The sequence below is a fragment of the Numenius arquata genome, chromosome 4 (assembly GCF_964106895.1).
Source record: "Numenius arquata chromosome 4, bNumArq3.hap1.1, whole genome shotgun sequence".
NCBI lineage: Eukaryota > Metazoa > Chordata > Aves > Charadriiformes > Scolopacidae > Numenius > Numenius arquata.
Genome location: NC_133579.1, coordinates 44388417 through 44409699, shown reverse-complemented (window position 1 = coordinate 44409699; position 21283 = coordinate 44388417). Strand labels below are relative to the sequence as shown.

The following is a 21283-nucleotide window of genomic DNA, read 5'->3' as shown; positions in this document are numbered from 1 at the left end:
ATATGCCAGTTGCAGATGGTGCATAACCCATAAAAACATCATACCAATAATGTCTAGCAGCTTGTTCAATTCCTGTTGATATCTTGACAATCTCGTCAGTATCATACCTGATAGCAATAGTCATCCATTTTTGATAAGCAATTGGTTTTTTTATATCTGGTGATTACAATTTCCAATTCTTCAGTTTGAAAATGGACCGTTTCCCATATTGGTCCTAAGGGTGCTGGCCAAGTTGTAGGTCAATATTCCACCAGCATCAATGTGAATTAGTTTTTGATTTCTATAAAGTCATTCTGTCATTACACAGAACATCAGAAAGCAAAACCAATACATACATAACCCAATTTTCACTAAAATACAACCATGCAGTTATCATACACTTAGCCTAAAGAGCATGTACGTCAGGTCATATTACTCTTATGAGGGTCTTGTATTCCTAAATATTCAGGATGGTACTGTGCGTGGTTTCCCCATTTTACATCCATGAGCATCGATTAGGTTACCTCTGTTATCCATGCATTTGCTCCCTTGAAGCAGCAGCCATATTTTATTATCTACAGTAATGGGGAGTGGGATGTATTGGCAATATGGGGTTTTCTTTCCTTTCCCTATTTATGGTGTGGTAATAAACTGATCCACTCAATGGACTACTTTTCCTTGCTAGCCCTAAGCTTTGATAAAATGGAGTGTACAATACTGGCACCAATTCAATAATTGGGTCCCTAACATAGCAGGACTCCCACCATGAATCCAATTGGCTTGTTGTTCATATTCATTTATCATAAAGGTTTGCACGGTAACACAAGCAACGGCACTGCTGGCGCCCAAGAGAAGGGAGAGAGAATAAGGGAGAAAGACTTATGGGTTGAAAAGAAAACTAAAACTACTTCAAATAAATACTAAAAAGAAAAGACAATAATATCAATAAGAAAATAATGAAAAATATATAATATATACAAAACAATATTGAGCTCCCAGGATGACGATCATGTCACTAGCAGGCACTGGGAAAGTCCCAGACTGGACTTCAGCAATTGAGAGGAGCTGGACTTGGGAACTAGATTCAGGAACACATCGATTGGAATCAAAGGCAGATGAACAGAGTCCTTCTCGGATGCCAGCCATTGAAAAAAGAGAGTGACCCCTTTGATCCCTCAGCTTTTATTCCAAGCACGATGCATGAGATGAGATAGAATACCCTGTTGGTCAGTTTTGGGTCACCTGTCCTGTGCGCTCTTCCCCGCAGGTGCTACCCTTCTATGGTCTTTCATTTCTGACCCTCCAACTTGGTACATGAAGTTAGCTGATCTGGGCAGTTATAGCAATAAGTATAAGCTATAAGTATAGTAATAAGTATAAGCAAGAGCCTCTCTGCATACCATTCCTTGGTATCAACTATAAACATCAGACCTTGTCACTCTGGAAGCAGACACTGTCTGAAAAATATGCGTTAATTTCAGAGAGTACAGGTCAGTTAGAAGAGATTTAACTGAAAAGTAAACTTAGTGAAAAGAAAAATAGTTCTGTTTCACCTCAAACCAGGACACGAGGTTAAAACCATCATTTTCTGGTGTGCTGCTACATGCCCTATAGTAATGCAAGGACAGTTGGCATTATCTTTTATTTGCTCCCAATATTTGCTTTGCCATATATTGAGATATATGGGGAATTTGCCCAATTTACTAGCCATTGTGTCGCACTATCCCATACAGCATAGGAATCAGTGTATATGGCCTGTGCACCATTTCTAAGAGCCAATACTATGGCATAGAGCTCTGCTAATTGAGCAAAACCTCCTATTCACTCAGTTACTACAGGTTCTTTGGCTATAAATACAGCAGTAGCCATTCCTTGCCATTTACCCTGTGTTTTGCGAGTGCTCCCATCAGTAAATCAGACACCATCTAGTTGACAGGCACTGAATTCAGGGGCATCCTGGACAGAAGAGGAAAGAGGCTCCATGTATCCAACGGGCATTCCAATACGTTCCACAACTTCACTACCTTTATTCTAAGTTATGCACAGCTTCATGATGATAGATGTACAGTACTCACCTCTGTACAGGGGTCTTACGTGGTATACTTAACGGTACTGGTTTACCAGCAAGCATAGGTTTAAGAATAGGTATTGGAATGTAATTTTACGCTCCTTCCCTGGGTCAAGGGTTCAGTCACTACTAGCCCTTTATAACCTGCTAACAGCACCTCTTCAAAAGTGGAATGATTGTGCTCATCACTCTGCCAAATATACACATATATTGCACAACAGTGACCTCCTGTGGCAACTTTAATGCTTTTAGTTCTTTAGACTAATGCATGAATGGTTGAACTGTTTAAAACATGCCCTAAGGGAGAAAATGTATATAGTGGAGTCCCTGTCAAGTAGAAGCAAATTGCTCCTTATCTGCATTTGGTACATAACCTTCACATCTATAGTTGCCATCCATGGAAAGGCATGTTAATTAAGAGATTTGACTTTAGCAGTCAGGTTGTGAGCAGTTTGTTGTCAGCATTCAGGGCTTTGTAATCTGTTAGCTGTCACTTACCATTAGGTTTCTCTACAGGCCATACAGGAGAATGGTAGAGGGAACAGAAATAGGAATTTTTCCCACAAGTCCACCTACAACTGGCCCTTAAATACATCAATGCATAAGATGTTTTGGGGACCTAAGAGTAAGGTCAGGTAGACTCTCCATCCATTAGACAGAATTAATTTAACCCTGGCCAGTGGGTATGGGTAGTGACTTGCTGAGTGATGCCTACAATAGAAACTAGTAGTTAAGTGGAAGCTGTCCTTTAAAGTGTCCTTACTTTGAGTCTACAGCTGGGCTCCTATATTGACAGGGAATGTTGTAAAGCAGCAATCATTAACTGTAACCATCGTCTCGGGACTTGGATCCTCTGCAGGGCAAGTAGCTGCAGCAAGTACTTTCACTGGATCAAGCCCCTAGCTGAGGGGGGGCTTGGGTCATGGTCTAGGGTCAGTGCTGATAGCTTTGGATATCTCCCTGAAGTTCACATCCCTAACATCCTCCAGCTCCCTAGGCATTACTTAAATCATACAGTGTCACTCCCATACCCTGATATGGATCCCAGAGGAGTATTGTAAGGAGTTAATGAGAGAAACCTGGCCAACTGCTACAAAATGGGAATCAGCAGCCCATTTAACTGACTTGGTGAGAATCCTTTATCTAAATACATTTTTGTAAGTTCTTCTGCTCCTTCTGCTCCCTTTACGATGGGACAAAGAAGTCCTAAGAAATCACCTCCTAGGGAATGGACTCTACAGGAGGTGTTTGCTTAGCACCTGGGCAATGGGTGCTGGTCCTTCCAGTTCAGCTAAAATAAGGGTTTTCAAGAAGGCAGTCTGCGGGCTGGCTGATGAGGTCCACTGCCATGCGCTTGCTCCATGATCAGCAGGATGTAATGTACGTTGCCAACACAAAACGGAAGCCCAGGGATTTCTAATATTTGGCCCTGCAGTATCTAAAAATACTACTGAACCTAATGCTAATAAACAAGCGTCAGTTGGGGTAATGTGGAGTTGGTTGGCTCTGGCCATCCAGATTTGTGCTAGAAAGGCCAAGGGTGTTTCCCTTGGGTTAGTATGATACCTCCCCTACAGACCTCTTAATTCCAAGAGAGTAAACCCTTCAATAGATGTTCTAAGGGGAGGTGGGTTTTGCGCCCTATTATTTGGGCTTCATTACTGGGTGTCAAGACTGGGGAGAGGGGGAAGAGAAGGGGAGTGTGGAGAAGGCAGGGGAGATAATCATCCTAGTTATCATCCAGCCCTGAGGAGAACAGATCAATGTCTGATGCCACATATTCCCAACCCTATAATCACCACACAAGGTACAATAGATTTTACCTGTGTCAATCCTGGCAGCTTCCAGAACGTTCTCTTGTGCCCTTCTGGCATTTGTAACTAACTGGGGCCAAATTTTTGACTAAAGCAATTAAGTTTGCATTTCTAACTGACCAAACTTTAATTCCCAAGTATCCTGAGATTTTCCTCATCCTCATTTTCCTTTTTCCATTGTACAATTTCCCCCTTCAATTCATCAATCTTACCTGTTGCTGCTCTGAAACAACTGCCTAATAGCCAGCACACAGCGTCTTTCCCCTTTCCCCTTCCTTCTGCTACACAAATAAGATTACTACGTCTGAAGTCCTGTCTTTCAGGCATTTGCATTGGATAAAGGACTTCAACCATTTGTTAAAGGACGTTTTTTGCATGGGTTGAAAGCAGCAACCCCTTCAGCTAGCTGTGAAATTCATACAGTAACAGCCAATGGTAGAACTATGTTGGAAGTCCCTTGTTCATCATCAAATTCATGTTCTTCATTGTTGTTTTCACCTTTTTAATTGCTAGCTTCCCTAACTATATTGGGGAGACAGGGAGATTATACCAGCACTTTTTCAATTGTTTTGCAATTTGGACTAGTAAACAAGCACACCAACTTGGGACACCACCAGCTACCTAAACATGAATATAGAAATGGCCCAGTAATGCAGCTACTCACCACCTCATAGGCCTGAAAGTTCACCAGTGGATCACACACATCCAACCTAAGTTCTTTCACACACCTCTCTTGTAGCTGCTACCCAAACCCTTGCTATCTCCAGTACCTAGTTCTTCACCTACTCACTAGCTAATCCAGCTGATTTTGTAGGAGATCACACACACACACAAATGGTTATAAATACTGTTTATAGAACGGACTGCAATCACCAGGGACAGCAGCATAACCACATAGACCAGCAGCCTGCTGACTTGCCATGGACCCCTTTCATCACCCACCTCTCCTCTGCTTTCCCCGCTTTCCTCTCCCTGCTGGGCACTCTCCAGGCTCCTTTGCAAAGGGGCAGCCCAGTGCCCTCCTTGGAAGGTACATGGGGTCTGCAAGTCCTGTTGTACAAGGGGGGCAGGATTCATTTTCCCTGCAAGCACCTCCTATCCTTGCACAGTCAGTCCCACCTCCTCCTCCTTTCCTGCTGCTCATGAGGGTCCTGTCCTTGTCTCCTGGCCCCCAGTGTCCCTGCCACCTCACCGTTGACCTTTGGTGCCAGCTGGCATCACCACCCCCCTCTTAACTCCTCATGAGACCTTCCCTGCCCAGGGCTCCTTGCCAACCCAACAGCACCCTCACGACAGCACCTACCATAGAAAGTACCTCCATACAACTGTTTGCCATATTTCCCTTCCTCAAGTTGCATCTCAGTCTGTATTTTCATCCTTCCTTTTGACAGGAGTGCATATGATGTGGATTTTGTCAAACTGTTTCAGCATCTGATTGTGCTGTAGCTCTCACCATAAACTTGAAAATGAAGCCCATTATAACCTGTCCAGAGGGCCAGTTAGGGCTGCCTGTTAGAGGGAAGCATTTTCTTTACTGTTAATTCTAAATATCTGCTAAATGTCTTCCAAGCTTTATGCTGAGCGTTGGCACAAATGGGAGGTGTATCATTACAGTACCACAGAGTAAAACAGGGGTCTTAATTTTGGCTGTTGTGTTTTATTTACAAAAGAAGCCATTTGCTGCTGGGCTCAGTTTCATGGATATTACTGTCCAGGTACCTGTACTCACCATTAAGCTGCTGCCCTTGTGTACTCTTGCTGGGCACAGCAACAACTTCATTATAAAAAACCTCACACAAGATCTGCCCAGCCTATTGGAAATTAGGGGTTTTTTTAATGTTTCTTTTATTGTCTTTGTACCAGAGCAGTATCTTTCCAAGAAAGCAGTCCATCCCATCTGCCCCCTTCCTACTGAAGGAGATTAAGTCCTTCAGCTCTACTGTTCCCCTGGCTTCCTACAGCTCATAGGGCAGGATAAGAACATCTTGACCGTGACAGGTCAAAAGACCTTGCAGGGCAGCTGGAAGTATGCTGTTGAACATTACTGCAGCACTACTCAGTAGTCACATGCTAGAGAGGAAACAGCAACTCATTTCTTCTCATTTCAGAGTTAGTTCTCTGCGTTCAGGAATTACACCAGGCTGCAAGCGCTGAGCCACCGTAGACCCGGAGCCACGACACCTGACTGTATCTACTCAGGGTCCGCACTGACAAGCTTGGAGAAGTGCTGAGCAAAACCCCGGCCCTGGAAGAACAGCTACATAAGCTCTTCCTGGAGGAAGAGCTTTATCACCTGTGATAGAGCACAAAGGATGTCACCAGGCATGCTCTCCAGCTGACAATGATTAGGCAGATTTGGGCCTGCGCAGGTTTCAGCAAAGCACTGGCTTGCATGTGATCACTTGAGTTCTTTGGTTTCAACTGGCATTAGAGTCCTGCTCCCTAACCTCCAACATGTCAACCACTTCAAAAATTCATTTGTGCGCATATAATTCAGCAGGCAGCTTCAATTCCCCTAGTTTGCAACCTCTTGAGAACACCCTGAGGGTCATTTTTGTGACAGCCTGCAGTGTGGTCACATAGGGACTGGCACCTCACAACCCCAGCCCTGCTCCACAGGGTCGACCCAAGCACGGCCCGGACCCTGAGAGAGTCCCAGCTCCCCTCCAGCGGGTCGCTTGGCCAGTCCAGGGCGGGAAGAGGAAGAGCCACCCCACCACAGGCCGTCGACGGCCAATGAAGGACGAGGGATTCAGCTGCCCGCCCTCGGGGCAAACCGGACCAGAACAAGATGGCGGCGGCCCGCGTACTTGAGGGGGGAGCGGGGCTGGCCTCGTGCGCTGTTGCCATGGGGACGGGCGGCGCTTGCGGCGGCGCGGCCGGCAGCGGGAGAGCGGTCCGTTAGTCGCCGCGGGCAGCGGGCGGGCGTTTCTCTTCGTGCGGGGGCGGCCCAGTGCGGCTCCCCGCCTTCCCTCGAGCCAGGGGCCAGCTGTGAGGAGCGGGAGCCACTCGGACTTGGCCCGGTGGTGCTGCCCTCGGCCTCCCGCGGAGGGAGGGGGCGCTAGGCGGGCTGTCCGCTCTGCCTCCCGGTTTGAGCCTCGCTTCGCCCCGAGGCCTGCCTTCGTCTTCTGTCAGAAGGGGGCTTGGCGGGCAAGCGAGGGAGCTGCGGGTGGCGGCCTCTGCACCGCTGGCTCCTGTCGCTGGTTTCTCTGTCCCGGGTGGTCGCGGTCGTTTTCTCTTCTGGAGCTGCCGTTCAGCGTATCGAACACTCGTGTCTCGTACCAAGAGCTCCCCAAGAGGATGCCTGCCTTAAGGTAGTTTACTTACGGCGGCGGAACGGCGTGTGCTGCTCTCGGAGTCCCTTCAGTAAGTGTCCGGTGCGCCTTTCGTGGCATGAGTCCTTAGGCTGGCTTTCTTGCCTGCCGCTTCATTTTCCCATTAATGGGGATTTATTTGTATTTTCTGTTTGCTCACTAGAAATTGAGAAGGGAATGTGTCAGGAGGTAGGGTGTTTTTAATTTAATTATTTTATTTGAGGAGGTGGGCAGTGCGGGGATTGGGTTTGGTTACTTTAAAAATGTAGACCTGCAAACAGACAGTTACCACCTTTGCTTTTATTAATGGGTGAGAAGGAAAGGAAGGCAAAGGCTTAAGTGTTTCCTGCTGTCTTCTGTGCCTCTGGCTGCTCTTGGTGACCTTGGAAATAGTTTTCTCCATGAAGATGCATGGTCACTGTGTTAGAATACTTGCCGTGAAAACTTGAATCCTGTTTCAAAACTGAAGCCAAGGTGTTCCCTTGTTGCATCTGATCCTCTAGAAGTTGTGTGTATTATATCCCCCAGAATAAGCGAGCCTGGTCTTCTGTCTCCAAGCTGAAATGCAGCATGTTGCTCAAGTTTCAGGTGGGCTCGATTTGTTAGTTGCCTGAAAAAGGGATGCTAGTAGTTAGCTTTTGCCATAAATATTTTCTTTTTTGGTATCACAGGAAGGTAATACCATAATACCACATGCCACTGAAAAGAACAGAGAAGTTGGTAACCTCGAAGAGCACGCTTCCTCCAACATCCCAGATTCCAGGTCTTGGTGACCTTGCTCCCCATGAAGCTGTGTCTGGGTGCCGCAGAAAGTGGATCAAAGAGACCGATTCAGCTTACGTCAGGCTGGCAAAGCAAGGAGGCCGACCTGGTAAGCGTCTCTCCAGCTTGTTTGTTTTTCTTTTGTTTTCTTTGGCTTTGCTTGAGTGTGGTGGTAGAAGGTGCTTGGAGACACTACAGAAGAATCCTCTGGAGTTTTGAAAGAAACCTATAGAAAAAATGGGTGATTGCAAATGTGACATGAGGTCAACCTGTCAAGATATCCTTACAGTCTGTTGTGTGTAAGTACCTTTTAGCAAAATGTGTAATGTATCTGATCTAAGTAGATGATGATGGTTAAGCTGCGTTTGAGTGAAATCTTTACAATTTATGCTTGGGGTATTTAAGTAATGGTCTGGTGAAAATGATGTCACAAAAAAGCATCAGAAAACTTGCCAAGTATTTTTTGTGATGACATTCAGTTTGTTACAGTGCTCTATATACTCTGTCATTATACCAAGGTGATCTACGGTTTTGTCATTTCCTTTATTGATGAAGGAAGCTTGAGGAACTTGAGCAAATGCTTTCCATGAACTCCTAGAGCAGGGTGACAAATCCAGAAATGTGAATTAATAGACAGGTATAAACATGTCAAAGCATTTAGAGCAAGATAAACAATGTACAAGTGGAACGCAATGCTGCAAGTTTCTGTCTGTTTTATCAAGGGAGACAAATGCTGCTTACTGAATAAAGCAAGCATTTCTTCCTGAGAAAACAGCAGCCTGAAAACAAAGCTAATGCTTTTGTAACCAGGTAAGAAGTCAGAAAAGTAGTGGCTTTTTTGTCTTTTTCTCACAAGACCTACTGAATCACTACACTCCTGTGACAATGAAGACTTCTCCAGCAGCATACGCTGCACCTGACTGGTACACTCACTGCTCCAATCCCCCAGCGACCAATGAGCCACGGTAAGTCTGCTGAGACCCTGCATAACTTCTTGGGTTCTTACTTCATTTTGCACTGAAGTGCAAGATACATATCCCTTGTACGAACAAGTGTTAAATCTCTGCTTGCAGGAGCTACGTTTCCTCTCTACCAGATTATATGATTCACAGAGAGTTTAAGGCTGATGACCATCATGGTAATAGTTATGAGACAAGAAGAGGGCCTTTTGATTTTGATATGAAAAGTATTTGGCAGCGGGATGCTGAGGACAAAGAAAACACAGAGAAAAAGAAGGTATGACGGAGAGGCATTCTGTGACAATGCTTTGTTTGTAGAGCTTGTGAAGATATTTCTAGCTGGGCCTGTGGGTTCTTCTAGAAAGGAAGCTGTAGTCCACCCCAGTTTCTGTATTCCAGAAGCAATTCTTATACTGCAGTTAGAGAATGAGAAGAAAGCCGTGTTTCTCTTAGGTGCTGCAGGTATAGCATATGGACCAGAAATGCAGTTTCCAGTCATGTTATATGGTGCATATACTTAAGAGTGAATGAAAGCCAATCGTTAGTTTCTATCTTCTTATGCTTTATTTCCCCTGCAATTCACTGTTGGTGAACAGAATTCTTATTTAGTGATCTTGGGAGAGGAAGAAAGAAGAAGGAGGAAGGAACATAAGACTGTTCCGAAAAAGGGATTAGTTTTAGTTTGAAATGCAAGAGAGTCTCCAGAGATACTGCACTAGCTGTCTTTGAATGGAAGATGTATCCAAGACAAAATAAGCACGGCACAAGTTATGCCCAGAACAAACCTTTCTGTGTGACCTAGGCGTTTTGTCCTGGAAGCGTCCCTCTTTCATCCTCCCCACCCCTGCACGTTTTAGATGCTGAAGCCTTTTTTTTTTTTTTTTTTTTTTTTTTTTTTTAATATCCTCCATAATCTTGGTTGCCTCATTTACCATAGGTCGGTGGAGTATCCATGGAATGGCATTTGATGTATAGGAAATCCTGCTTTAGCAGGGGAGTTGGACTAGATGATCTCTAGACGTCCCTTCCAACTCTGACAATTCCGTGATTCCGTACTTGAACATGAGTACCTCCTTTCTTGAATGGAGGGTCAGATATTGAATGTTTTAGGAAAAAAAGTCCTTAGCCTTTGCTGTGATGAGTAACTAGTGCAAATTCTGAATGATGGCTTGTGTAAATGGGAACAACTCTTTCCTGAATAGTCTTGGGAATGTTTACTTAATTTGTGGAAGCAGGCAAAAAAGCAATGTGTGCTTAAAAACTATAATTTGCTGGATGCTTGTAGGTGAAGCTTTTTTCAATCAGAAATTTAAGGCACTGAAAATAGGAGAGCCAAAAAACCTCTCAAAAGGATCCAACTAGGAGAGAGAGGAAGTACTGTCCCTTGCTCCCTCACTTAAGAACCAATTATCTTCAGTGCTGTAAGAGTCAAATTTAACTTTGATAACAGTAAGTGTAATTCAAGTCCATGTGGTGACTGGTAAAGTGAGACTGAGGTCCACTTCTGTTTGGGTGGAGTTTGATCAAGACCCAGTTTCATTCAGTCATGTGAATGAAAGTTCCCATGTGTTTTATTTATCACCAAATACAAAGTGAATATATGTTATATATCCAGTTCAGATTGCAAATCTTCTGATACGTAATTCACACCGCTCTTTTGGAAGCTGAAGTTGAGTTTTGTCTAAAGCACTAAATCTACCAAACCTTTTTCTTTCAGATTAGGTGCCTGAGAAGGCACATTCTGTATCTCTAGCTTTAGTTCTACCTCCACACCACCATCTCTGAAATGGCTGTCCTTCACAGTACCTTTCTTGTACCTTGAAAAGTGTCTCTCATATCTTGAAGCATCACATGGTGCTTCTTTAACAGCTATTTCTTGTATCTCCTCTTATAGGAGGTTTCTGTCCCGTACTTTAAGAGTACCTTTCTGAAGAGTCTTCAAGTGAGACAATGGAACTAGCCCTACCAAACAGTCTTGATTTTAGTTTTCTCACTGTATATGGTGTATATTGAAATGTAAGAGATGTATTCCGAAACACCACAGGCAAATTCCTAAGGAATATTCAATTTATTTGTTTCACTATGTGATGATACTGTAGCAGCAAACTCCAAGTGTTGAGACTGAACGTACTGAAAATATTTTTCAGTCCAGTCTGACTAAGCAGTTGTTCACAAGAGAAATGTGTGATGCAATCATGGCAGTAAATCCCAAAGGAATCCCTTAGGGACAAGTGCAAAAACATTTTAACCTCTAAGGGTACCTGTTCTACTCAGTTTGGAAAACATTGTTCCCAAGTGGGCCTTGGCTCTGGAGCTTTAAGCCTTTATGCTACTTAGTTCTGAAGTATTAGACTCTCTGCTGTTCCTTGTGTTATGGTTGTCACTGCATAGAGGAGGACTGGAGATCGGGGGACCATTACGTGGTTCTCTGTGCCTTGGGATGGATTCTGTAATTCCTCCCTAAAGCCTTAATCACAGGGATAATTCTCATTCTGGGAGTTTTGCAAAGCAGCAAAGACATGTTAGGGCATGAAGGACTTAGCCTTTGTGCTTATGGCAAAGTGTGGACTACTAGCTGCATCCTGTGGACCAGCTGGGTTGGGTTGAAAATGCTATGAAAATGCTTTCCGTGCTTGCTGCAGGTATCCATTGTTCTTCATATACCAGCCAGACACAATGCATATGTTTTTTGCATCTGAGGCTAATAAATGTGGATGTATAATAAATTTAGTTGGTAATTTTTAGAGTATGTTGTTTCCATTCCTTCACAAAGGGAGAGAACACTTTAAACCAAGAACATGTAAAAAGTGTCCTGCATAGTTTGCTTTATCTGCGAAACCTGACAGCTGTGAAATAGATGCTTGTTGAAGTGAAAATGCCTCCTCAGCTATAACCATTGGGGTGTAGTGGCACAAGGGTCTGCTTTTAATGCTGAATTTGCCCAGCAAAGTAAGAAACAGGACCTGATAGGATTGCAGGTGCCCTCCAAAACCAAATTCTGATCTGTTCTCTTGCTCCTTTTATCACTTGGAACAGTAGGGAACGTTTTGATACCTGCAAGTTATGCTAGCCTGTCTCATTTAATATCAAGAAAAGAAAGACAACATTTACAACAATGTGTGAGACTTGCTAGCAGCCTTCAAGTCTTTCCTCATTGCCTTGCCTTTCCCCCTTTTAACTTGACTTTAGTTTTGGCATTTGTGCCTTTGTCTGTCTATAGACAAAATCTCTCTAGGCTTTTCTTCATCCCCTGCCCTTTAATTAAATCTTTAATTACTAGACTAGACTTCCCTTTTCTAATGCTTCTCTTCAGTGTCAAGAGGAGAGCCTCACCTATTTCCATCTACTATTTGTATACCCTGCCTATCAAATCGTGTTTCTGTGTTGCCCTGTGTGCCATTGTGCCTTCAATATGTGACAAAAGTTACCTGAGACTGATGATTTCTACTTGTCTAAATAAATTGTTTTTGTCAGTTGAAACTATAGGTAACTCTGTCGTGGATCTGGAGCTTCTGTGGTATGTCAGATCTGAAATGGTACAGTTTAATGATAGACAGAAAACAGCACTATCATTTTTTGCACAGTAGGATAGAATTTTGAAATGTAAAACACAAATAGGCTGCTTCAGCAGAGTTAACGGATTTGAAAAGCAGTTCTAAGCAGCTAATGTGTTTTTTAACATCCAAGTTGGACAACAGTCCCCCCCACCCCTTCATCTGACATCACTGCATGCCCTCACTAGTACCTTCTCTTCTTCTTTGACAAGTGTCCCAGTTTTTAAACTCTTCAAGCTTCAACATAACATCAGTCAAGCTGAAATCTAGTAGCCCATCCACTTAATTTTTTTGCCAGATTCCGGAGTTTTTCTTCTGGTTAACTCAGACTCCACTGAATTCTGTAGGGATTTCAGCACTGACTGAACACATTGGTTTGCATTGGTACCCTGTTTCAGGATGAGTAAAACCATCTGTCTTTGATGTCTCTTTTTCCCAGGTTGTTAAGGTCTGCTTCTTTTAGTGGCTTACTCCTGATTAGATGTTTTCAAATGCTGTTATACTTTTCTTTGCTCTTTCCACACTAAATGTGCACAGGCTCCTTGAGAAGTCCATGATGTATTTACATCTATTTTGGAATCTTCTCCTAATGGATGTTTTCATGGGTATGTCCACATAGGTGAAAAGTATATTTACTGTTTAAATTTACAGAGCAATACACTTCACTTCTAGTTACCTTAGAAGTCCTGTTTTTTGTTGTTTTTTTTTTTCTTAAAATAACCTGCAAGTAGTATCTGTTATCCTATGGGGTGCTCTTTGTGTTGCATGTTTAAAAGAGAAGAAGGTCAAATAATATGTAGGTTCTAATTAAAAGCATATATTAGTATAACACAAAAACTTTGTTAATAAGCTCTGAGAATTTTGTACTATTTTCGTGACTTCTTTTCCCCTTCTTTTTTTCATGCAATGAAGGAAGCTGTAAATAGTCTTTAAAAACTTTTTTTTTTCTTTAACCTCAGAATTTCTTAGCAGCTATTAGTGAAAGATATCTGGGAGTTGTTGGGGATATTTAATTTAATGCTTTTATTTGAGAGGGAAGTAAGTTGACCCTTCAGCAGCTGTTGATTTTGCTTGAAGTTAAAATAAACAGCTTTGATGCATGTTGCTAATGTTACTCCATTACTTTTCAGTTTTCCAACTTCCAGTCCTAGAGTTTGTGATGTCTTTTCACTGGCTTTCTGGGTGTCATCTTATCTTTCTGTCTTTCAGTCAACGCTGTGTTACTTTACCTGTCACTAGCAAGAGAAAGATAATAAAAGTAAAATACACTTTTCTGTTGTAGGCTTCCTCCAATCTATCTGTATTTATTTGAATTTCAAACATCTTATTAATGTACAGCTGTTTTCTTTTCATATGGTATTTTTTTTTAATGCTTTTTATATATACAAAGAAAAGTAGTAATTAAACTGGAAATGAATTTCTGGTCGTGCTGGCTTTAGTAAGACTGGGATTTTTTCATACACTGCATGCAGAGAAATGAGCCAAGATGAGAGGCTGCAACAGGTAAGTTTGAATTTGAAGCTTAACTTTGGGTAGAAATGTACTGTGAGGGAAGAGCTTGTGGAGAGCACATTTTGCTTTATTGACATACTGAACAAAGAGCTGATCTCATCTTGAATAACTAACTAAGGTGCTGCTTGTCTTTTGCTATTCCTTTATACTCCTGTACCCTTACTTATGGACATAATATAGATAAAACAGTAAAATTTGAAGACATTTAGGGTCTTTAATATAACCTTCACTTTTGAAGGTTATATTATCATATAATCTTCTTGGTTATTTTTATAATAACTCCTTTTATTAAGTTAAGATTTCTCTAACGCAGGTAAAGCTCCCAGCTATAAACCCTAAATATCCAAGCAGAACGCCGAATGTTTCTACAAACAAGGAATTTAGTGGGAAAAATAAGCTTTCTTTCCCACCTATGTAAGTAGTACACTTAGGAAATTCATTAAACTCCTCAAGCCTGCAACTATTTGTGCATGCAAGTAATATTGCTCCATGTGAAATTGCAGAGATCAGCGGATATGTGTATGGTCTTGTGGATCTTTACTGCTGCTAAGCTTGCTATCATGTGCGATACTGAAATAGTTTTACTAAAACACTTTTAACTTGTGTAGGAAAGCTATTCAGTATAACTTTGCTTTAGGAAGCCTGAGCATACAGTTGCATGTCTTCATGTAACACACTTTTATTGTATTCTAAATTATCTGGGTTTTTTTCTCAATACCAGTGAACAGCTGCAAACTATAACATACGTTGTTAGTTCTGTAAGCATAGATTACAGAGACACAAGTAGGACTATCATTTTAAGAAAACACATAAACTGTAGCCTATATATGTGGTAAGGCACAGGAAGAATACTGTGATGAACACCTGGAAGATAATAGTCTTTTGAACAAATTATATCACCTGTGATGTAATCACAGCATCAGCTGTGTGCACAACTGAATTGTTTCTGTGTACTTTGTCTTAAAAATTTATTACACAGTCATCAGTAATCCCGGTATGTTTTAGAAATATGTTAATGCTGCAAAAGAAGTGATTGAACTTTCTAATGAACTTAGGAGCAAATCTGGGACAAAATTTCACCTTCATGCAGCACAGAATGAGTATTGTCAGCCTTTTTTACTTATACATCTTTGTGTGATTTCCCTTTTTCATCTCTAAGACCTAAGCTGTGTAAGTATTACACATGTTAAGTTCCAATAAAATGGATGGCTCTTCTCATGTAAAATTACATGTTACTGAATCAGGTGTAGTTGTGTGCTTTGTTAGGTTTTTTTGTTGGTTGTTTTTTTTAGATAATTACACGTAGAATATATGTTTAGTTACTTAGAGATAATTTATGTTATAAGGTGAGTGCCCTTTCTGAGCAAAGTAAATTTTTCCCACCTAATCCCCATTTTTGATAACTTACACTATTGTTTTCCATAATATGTTTGGACTTACAGGCCTGCTCAGAGAAAAAGTGAAGCAGTAAACTTTAGCAAATTAATTAGCAATGGTTATGGGACTGACTGGTTTCAGCAGCGTACTGGATGGGAAAAAAAGATTGAAGAAACACCAGAAAATACTGAGCAGTCCAAAGGTAAAATTATTGACAGCTGTTTCTTTTAAAGTGAGTTGGGATCTCAAGGTGACAGCAGAGGGTAGCCTGAATAACTTGTGTGGTTCTCTTTGAATATGGTGAGACTTAGTGAATTACCATACTTAGTTTACAATACCCTATGACCAGCTATAGAAAAGAGTGCTCCTGTTTGTAGTCAGCAAAGGCTGGGGCTTTCATGGATTTTTTTCTTTAAAATTGCAGAAGTATGTTCTTTTCCAATCCAAAGGCTTCTGTGTGGTGTGTTTTTGTAAAATGCTGCAGAGACACAGCTGTCCTGCCTGGATTTAAGCACACCATATAATATTTGTTGCCTATTTTTTGTGAATAGTCTTTAGCCCCTAAAATTTTTCTCAAAACTTATGACAAATGTCATTGATATTCATGTTTAAGAAATAGATCACTGCTCATAAAAATTTGTCAAAATAAATACATGCGCATCATTGAAGGCAGTGGAGTTGCAACAGTTTTAATAGAGAGAAAAAAAGTTATCCAATGTTTACCTGGGATTTCAAACCTTACTTTGTCATGCACAATGGTAATAGCTATGAAATGCATCACTTGAAAACGCTTACATATAAAAGTTAAAGGGTAGAAAATTCCCCTTACTTCTGTCAAAGACCTTTTGCTTAGGCTTTTTACAGTGGCTTGGTAACCATGGTGGGTATATCAGTTTTCTGTAGCAGCCTTTTAAAATGCTTTTGAATATACATGCAAACTCGAGAATTTATTTGCTTTTTAAAAAATTTATATCAGTGAATGCTTGTGTATACACTAGGGATTGCCTTGACCTTGATATATCAATATGTGGAAGTCTTAGAGGCCAGGTAATTTAGTTTCTGTGACACTTCAGCACTTCCTGAATTCATCTTTGTGTCTTCCATTAATATATTTACAGTAATTTTTTTTTTTTGTTGTTGTTGTATGTGTGTGCAGAACCTCTTCCTCCAGGTGAGTAACAGAAGAAAACAGGCAAACAGAAAACTACAAGTTGTGTGTTATTGTTCAGAAGAAGTAAACGCTATAGAACTAAGGGATGAAGCCAGATCTCAGCCTGGACTTGAAAGAGGGTGCGTAACCTGAGAAGCCACTCTTCAAAGTCAACTTAAGTATTCGAACTCCGATCATCCAGAGGATGCTGCCTTGGGAGGCGCAGTGATCTAATGGCTCAACTGTGGAGCCTGGAAGTGCTCTTCCTTAGCAAGAAAGAAAACCTTGAATATTCTTCTTTTGTCTTCAGTATCTATTTAACTTCTTTGTGCACTGACGTTTTGCTTTTCCATTAAAGAAGTGATGTGAGCAAAATAAAAGGATTTGGGATTTTTGAAAACTCAAATTCGTTCATTTAGTGATAGTTGATTTCTTTAATGTGAAATGTGCCTTTAATTGGGATATAAAGAAAGCTGAAGATTTTTCAGACTAATCATGGTATTGGTTTGGTTATAACACTTGGGTCTCTCTGACATGAGAGAGAACAAAATGATGGGTATACTGTACAGGCAGCTGAAAAGTCAGTATGCTGCTTAGCTTGATATATAGATACGTCTTATTTTTGAGATGCTTTTCTTTCACAAATTCTTAGATAACATGACAGCTGCTTTGCTTGTATTGCCCTCCTTTGTCAATCATAGCTATTTTGATAGAGATTGATTCTGTATCTCAATGTAAAAGGAGATATTTTTTAATGCTCTTAACAGTATGGTTTCATCCAGACATCTACCTTGATTCAGTCTTGACCTTGTCCTTTTCATTCTTTCAGGTATGCACTGAAGGTAGTGCTTGTATATTATTCCCACTAGGGTACTTCCGTCTGCTCATCCAAAGCAATTGGCAGCATAAGCACCTTGCAGCTCCCTTTTGAGGTGGAGCTTTCTCTGTTATCTCTTGCATAGCATAAGTCCAAGACACATCAGACAGGAGATAAAACACATTCCACATGTAAATCTATAATCCGTTTGTGTTGGGTTGTAGCTTTGCATCGTACTGCAAACTTTGTAGGTATCTTGTTTATCTTGTTAATTAAAAATTAGAAGTACTGGAATTTGTATGCATGCTGACATGAGAGAGAAACTGAAAATTTTAGTTGATCTTTTTATTATGGTTGAAGTTATCCTAAGAACTTTAATCTTTTTTTATTGCAGATTCAGAGCCATCACAGTCTGAATCAGCACCTATAAGCAACGAGTCAAAGCCACAGTTTCAAGGACGTAATAAGTAACTTAAAAGACTATTGGGGATAGTAGTCATATGACTTATATAGTCTACTATTTACGGGTTTCTTAGATTACTTTTTATAGTTGAACTCATCCCTGATTGAGAGGTTAATTTGGTTTATAACATGGATGAACTTCATTGTGCTTGATTACAGCAAGTTTTAAAGAACAGGCAACAGCTGTCAGTGCGTATTCCAAGACTTTTTCTTAATATAATAAATAAAATAAAGCAAAACTGAAGTTCTGTCCTACACCAGACTAGTGCTCCTTTGCTATTGTCAAATAGGGTTAGACTCAAGCTTGACACTGATGTGTTCAAACCAGCAAGTTTCTTTATTTAACTACAGTTATACTCGTCACTATGCTATAAAGAAAGGTGAAGGGGAACTGTATGGTATGGGATGAAACGTAGATAGGAAGAATTGAACTGGTATGGATATTTGCAGTAAAAAACCCAGACCTTCACTGGGAAAATGGCTTCTTAGTCCCAAAAGCGCATTTAATTACACCAGATATTCACCTTTCTAGGACAATTCTGTTGTTACGCCTGCTGCACAAGAACTAGTTGATCAGTCATAGTTTTCAGCTACACAATGAAATTAAGACCTAGTGGCATTTCCTCTTATAGTCTTCTTATATAGAAGATGAATCATTGGGTAACATTGGTGTGGACTAGGCTATATATGATGTCTGCACTTTCAGCTGTTAAATAAAAATTTTATTCTGAAGTTCTGACTGAAACAAAAATACTGTATGCTAGATCTCCGTGTTTATTTACACTAGCAAAAAAGTTTGTACTTTGAAATAGCAATGTATATAAATTATTTTAATATTTTGAAAAAGTTAGATACACTGGTATTTAAACACTTTCTTTTTTTTCTGCTTGAATTAGGATATATCCGTGAAGTCTTATGAATAATTAAATATTTATATAGCCCATATATATGAAGCCCATTAGAAAGTGGATGCAACTTCAATAAGATATTTTTTGATAACGCTATGAAAAATGAAGTTTTTAATAAGTAAAATGTAATTTTTAGTTTCCTTTTCAGAGTGCACCCTGCATTGTACACCTTTGAATCCGAGAGCTGAAGATTTTAAAATGTATTACTGACTACACATTTCTTTGAACAGAATGTTTAGAGGGTTTGGCTTAATAGTGCTTTTCTTTAGAACTTTGATATGAAAATTGATTGGAAATAGGTAAAGCTGTTGCTAATCTGAACCCTCAATTTTCGGTGAAAGTTTTGCTATTAATGTTGTTGTTAGATCCAGCATTTGAATCCATCTTTACTGTTCATTCTAACTAACGGTTCAACTATCTAAGTTGTGCCTACAAAAAATAAAAGGCTAAACCATATGAAAATATCTAAATGTACAGTTATTGGTTACTCAGCAAAATTTTCCAAATATGAAAAAGCTTACACCAAGCTGTATCTGAGAGGAGGGTAAAAAAATTACTATTTTATATCTGTTTTCACTTACAGTTTTTATTGTGGATTATGTTCAGATACATTGAAACCATTAATTTTGCTGTGAAAGCAGAGCTTTTGATGAAATCTACTTTTCTCGGCTAAGCGTATCAGGAGAGGCCAGAGCTGAAGCTCATGGTATTAAAGCCTGACCAGTAGAGAAACTGTCACCTGTCATTATAGGGAAGCACTAAAGAATAAGCTTGTGTGAAGAAATTGTGTGTGTATAAACGCAAATTGTTGATACCCTTAAGATTTTAACTATAAAATTTTACACCTAATGCAGTAATGACCAGTAGCTGCATGATGTTCTCCAGCATATAAGTACCATTTTATGAATTATTCAGAATTATTCAGTCATATGAACATGCCTTATCCAGGAGTTCAGCTGTCTTTATTTGATAGAGTCTTTGGATAAGTTTATGATTTTTATTTTTAGTGTCTGTAAAAAAGTGTAATAGAAGGCTGGGTTTGTTGTGCCCATCAATGGTAAACTGAAACAGGAAAGTAAATTCTGTGTATGACAGCCTTTGTAGCATACTTTAAGGATATAACTGTCAGCAATAGTACTGCTTTTCACTCCCACTTTTTTCTTCTGACTCCTGTTATCATGGGAAAAACTTTTGCAAATACTGTTTGCAGTTACATGCTTTACTGGCCAAAACAGAAAAGAAAGGGGAAATACAAGATGATGTTGAAACTCTCTGGAGTTAAATTGCTTAATGGCAAGGCGGCCAAGTCTTTTTTTTTTTTTTTTTTTTTAATGCTCATCAGCTGATCACAAAGGTGTTTTGTTCTTCAGCATACATTGAATCCATTTCACTCTTTTTTTTTTTTTTGTTTGTAGAAAGTTCTCTGAAAGGTGTTTAGTACAAATTTACTGAAAAAGTTGGGGACAGTAATGTTATGACACAAAAAAACCCCAAAACAAACCAGCACAGGTAGTTAAAAGTGCTAACAAGTTTATAGATCACCTGTTCGTATAGACTTCAAGGTGCTTGCTGTGCCAAAGCCCTCAAGATCTATTCCGTACAATAAGAATTCCTGTGTGGCTGCAATACTGCCCATCTGCAGACAAGAATTCTAATAATTCTTTTCAATATGATGGTCTCCTTTGATCATTAAGATCTGTACAAAGTTTCCTTCGAGTTGTTTGATGTTTAAGTCCTCTTCACCTTTCAACACGTCTTCCTCAGTATTGGAGTTCTTGTCCAAAACTGTCATACTTTTAGGCAATTGTTAGAGGCAGAGACAGAAAAAGGCAACTGAGATCCTTCTTAACTTGGTCACTCAGCACTGTTATTTTGCTTTACTGTAGTTGTGTTTGTAGAAGTGTTTATAGTGCTGGTTTTCAGACATTTTGAAAGGGTACCCCATATCCTATTGTAAAAATGGTCTCTTTGTACCTTGATCACCAACAGGTAATATCTACATTAAATTCCTCAAATTCTTTAAAGTTTGCTAATGTGCCATTAATGTATACTCAGCTTTCCTTAGTCAAGCCAAGGAGATGTTTGATCTGCACTGTCGATCAACTGAGTCTTCATGGATCACAGTTTAAATACCATGAGTTAGAATATTAACAGCCTGAAGTGCCACTTCAGACCAAGTTTTCTCTTTATAAGAGCGGGTGGAGAACCCTGGAGTTTGTGTTTGTGCAGTCAGAGCAATGCAGACCTGCAGCACAAGCATAACTTAGCAGCTCTCCAAGGGACATAAAATCAAAGTAGGGTAACAAATCACAAAGTTCCAAATGAATTCAAGGATGGAAATAGGTTGCTTGAGTTCGCCTTACCCCAGTAATTATGTTGTTTTCTTTACTTCTGAGTCAATGCAGTCATGCAGCTGGCAGTTTTCAAAGTCATCAGCAGTTTCATGTAAAAGCAGCGGAAGCTTCTGGGTCTAGAAGCGTTTTCAGTGTTTGTTTTTCAGAGAGATACCAAAGTCAAAAGCTTACTTACAAAATCTAATCTTATTGTTTTAAATGCTGAAATGTTTATTTAGATGTACTATGCTCCATCTCTGACCTGAATGCCTTG

At 40.3% G+C, this 21283-nt stretch overlaps 1 protein-coding gene across 1 annotated transcript; it reads left to right on the top strand.

The window, feature by feature from the left end:
• Positions 1-7852: 7852 nt before the first annotated feature.
• C4H7orf57 (chromosome 4 C7orf57 homolog) lies at positions 7853-17777 on the top strand. The gene is made up of 7 exons (XM_074146806.1): positions 7853-8046; positions 8794-8902; positions 9011-9173; positions 14276-14376; positions 15405-15541; positions 16496-16510; positions 17701-17777. Exons 1-7 carry the CDS (start codon positions 7869-7871, stop codon positions 17775-17777), a joined length of 780 nt encoding a protein of 259 aa, XP_074002907.1. The 5' UTR covers positions 7853-7868.
• The last annotated feature ends 3506 nt before the right edge of the window (positions 17778-21283 follow it).

What these genes read in the sequence shown, in the direction of transcription:
- C4H7orf57 (XM_074146806.1), top strand. Translation starts at nt 7,869, where the DNA reads ATGCCACTGAAAAGAACAGAGAAGTTGGTAACCTCGAAGAGCACGCTT. An exon ending in AAAGCAAGGAGGCCGACCTG is followed by an intron (nt 8,047 to 8,793) that starts GTAAGCGTCTCT and finishes TTTTCTCACAAG; the next exon opens with ACCTACTGAATCACTACACT. An exon ending in CCAGCGACCAATGAGCCACG is followed by an intron (nt 8,903 to 9,010) that starts GTAAGTCTGCTG and finishes CTCTGCTTGCAG; the next exon opens with GAGCTACGTTTCCTCTCTAC.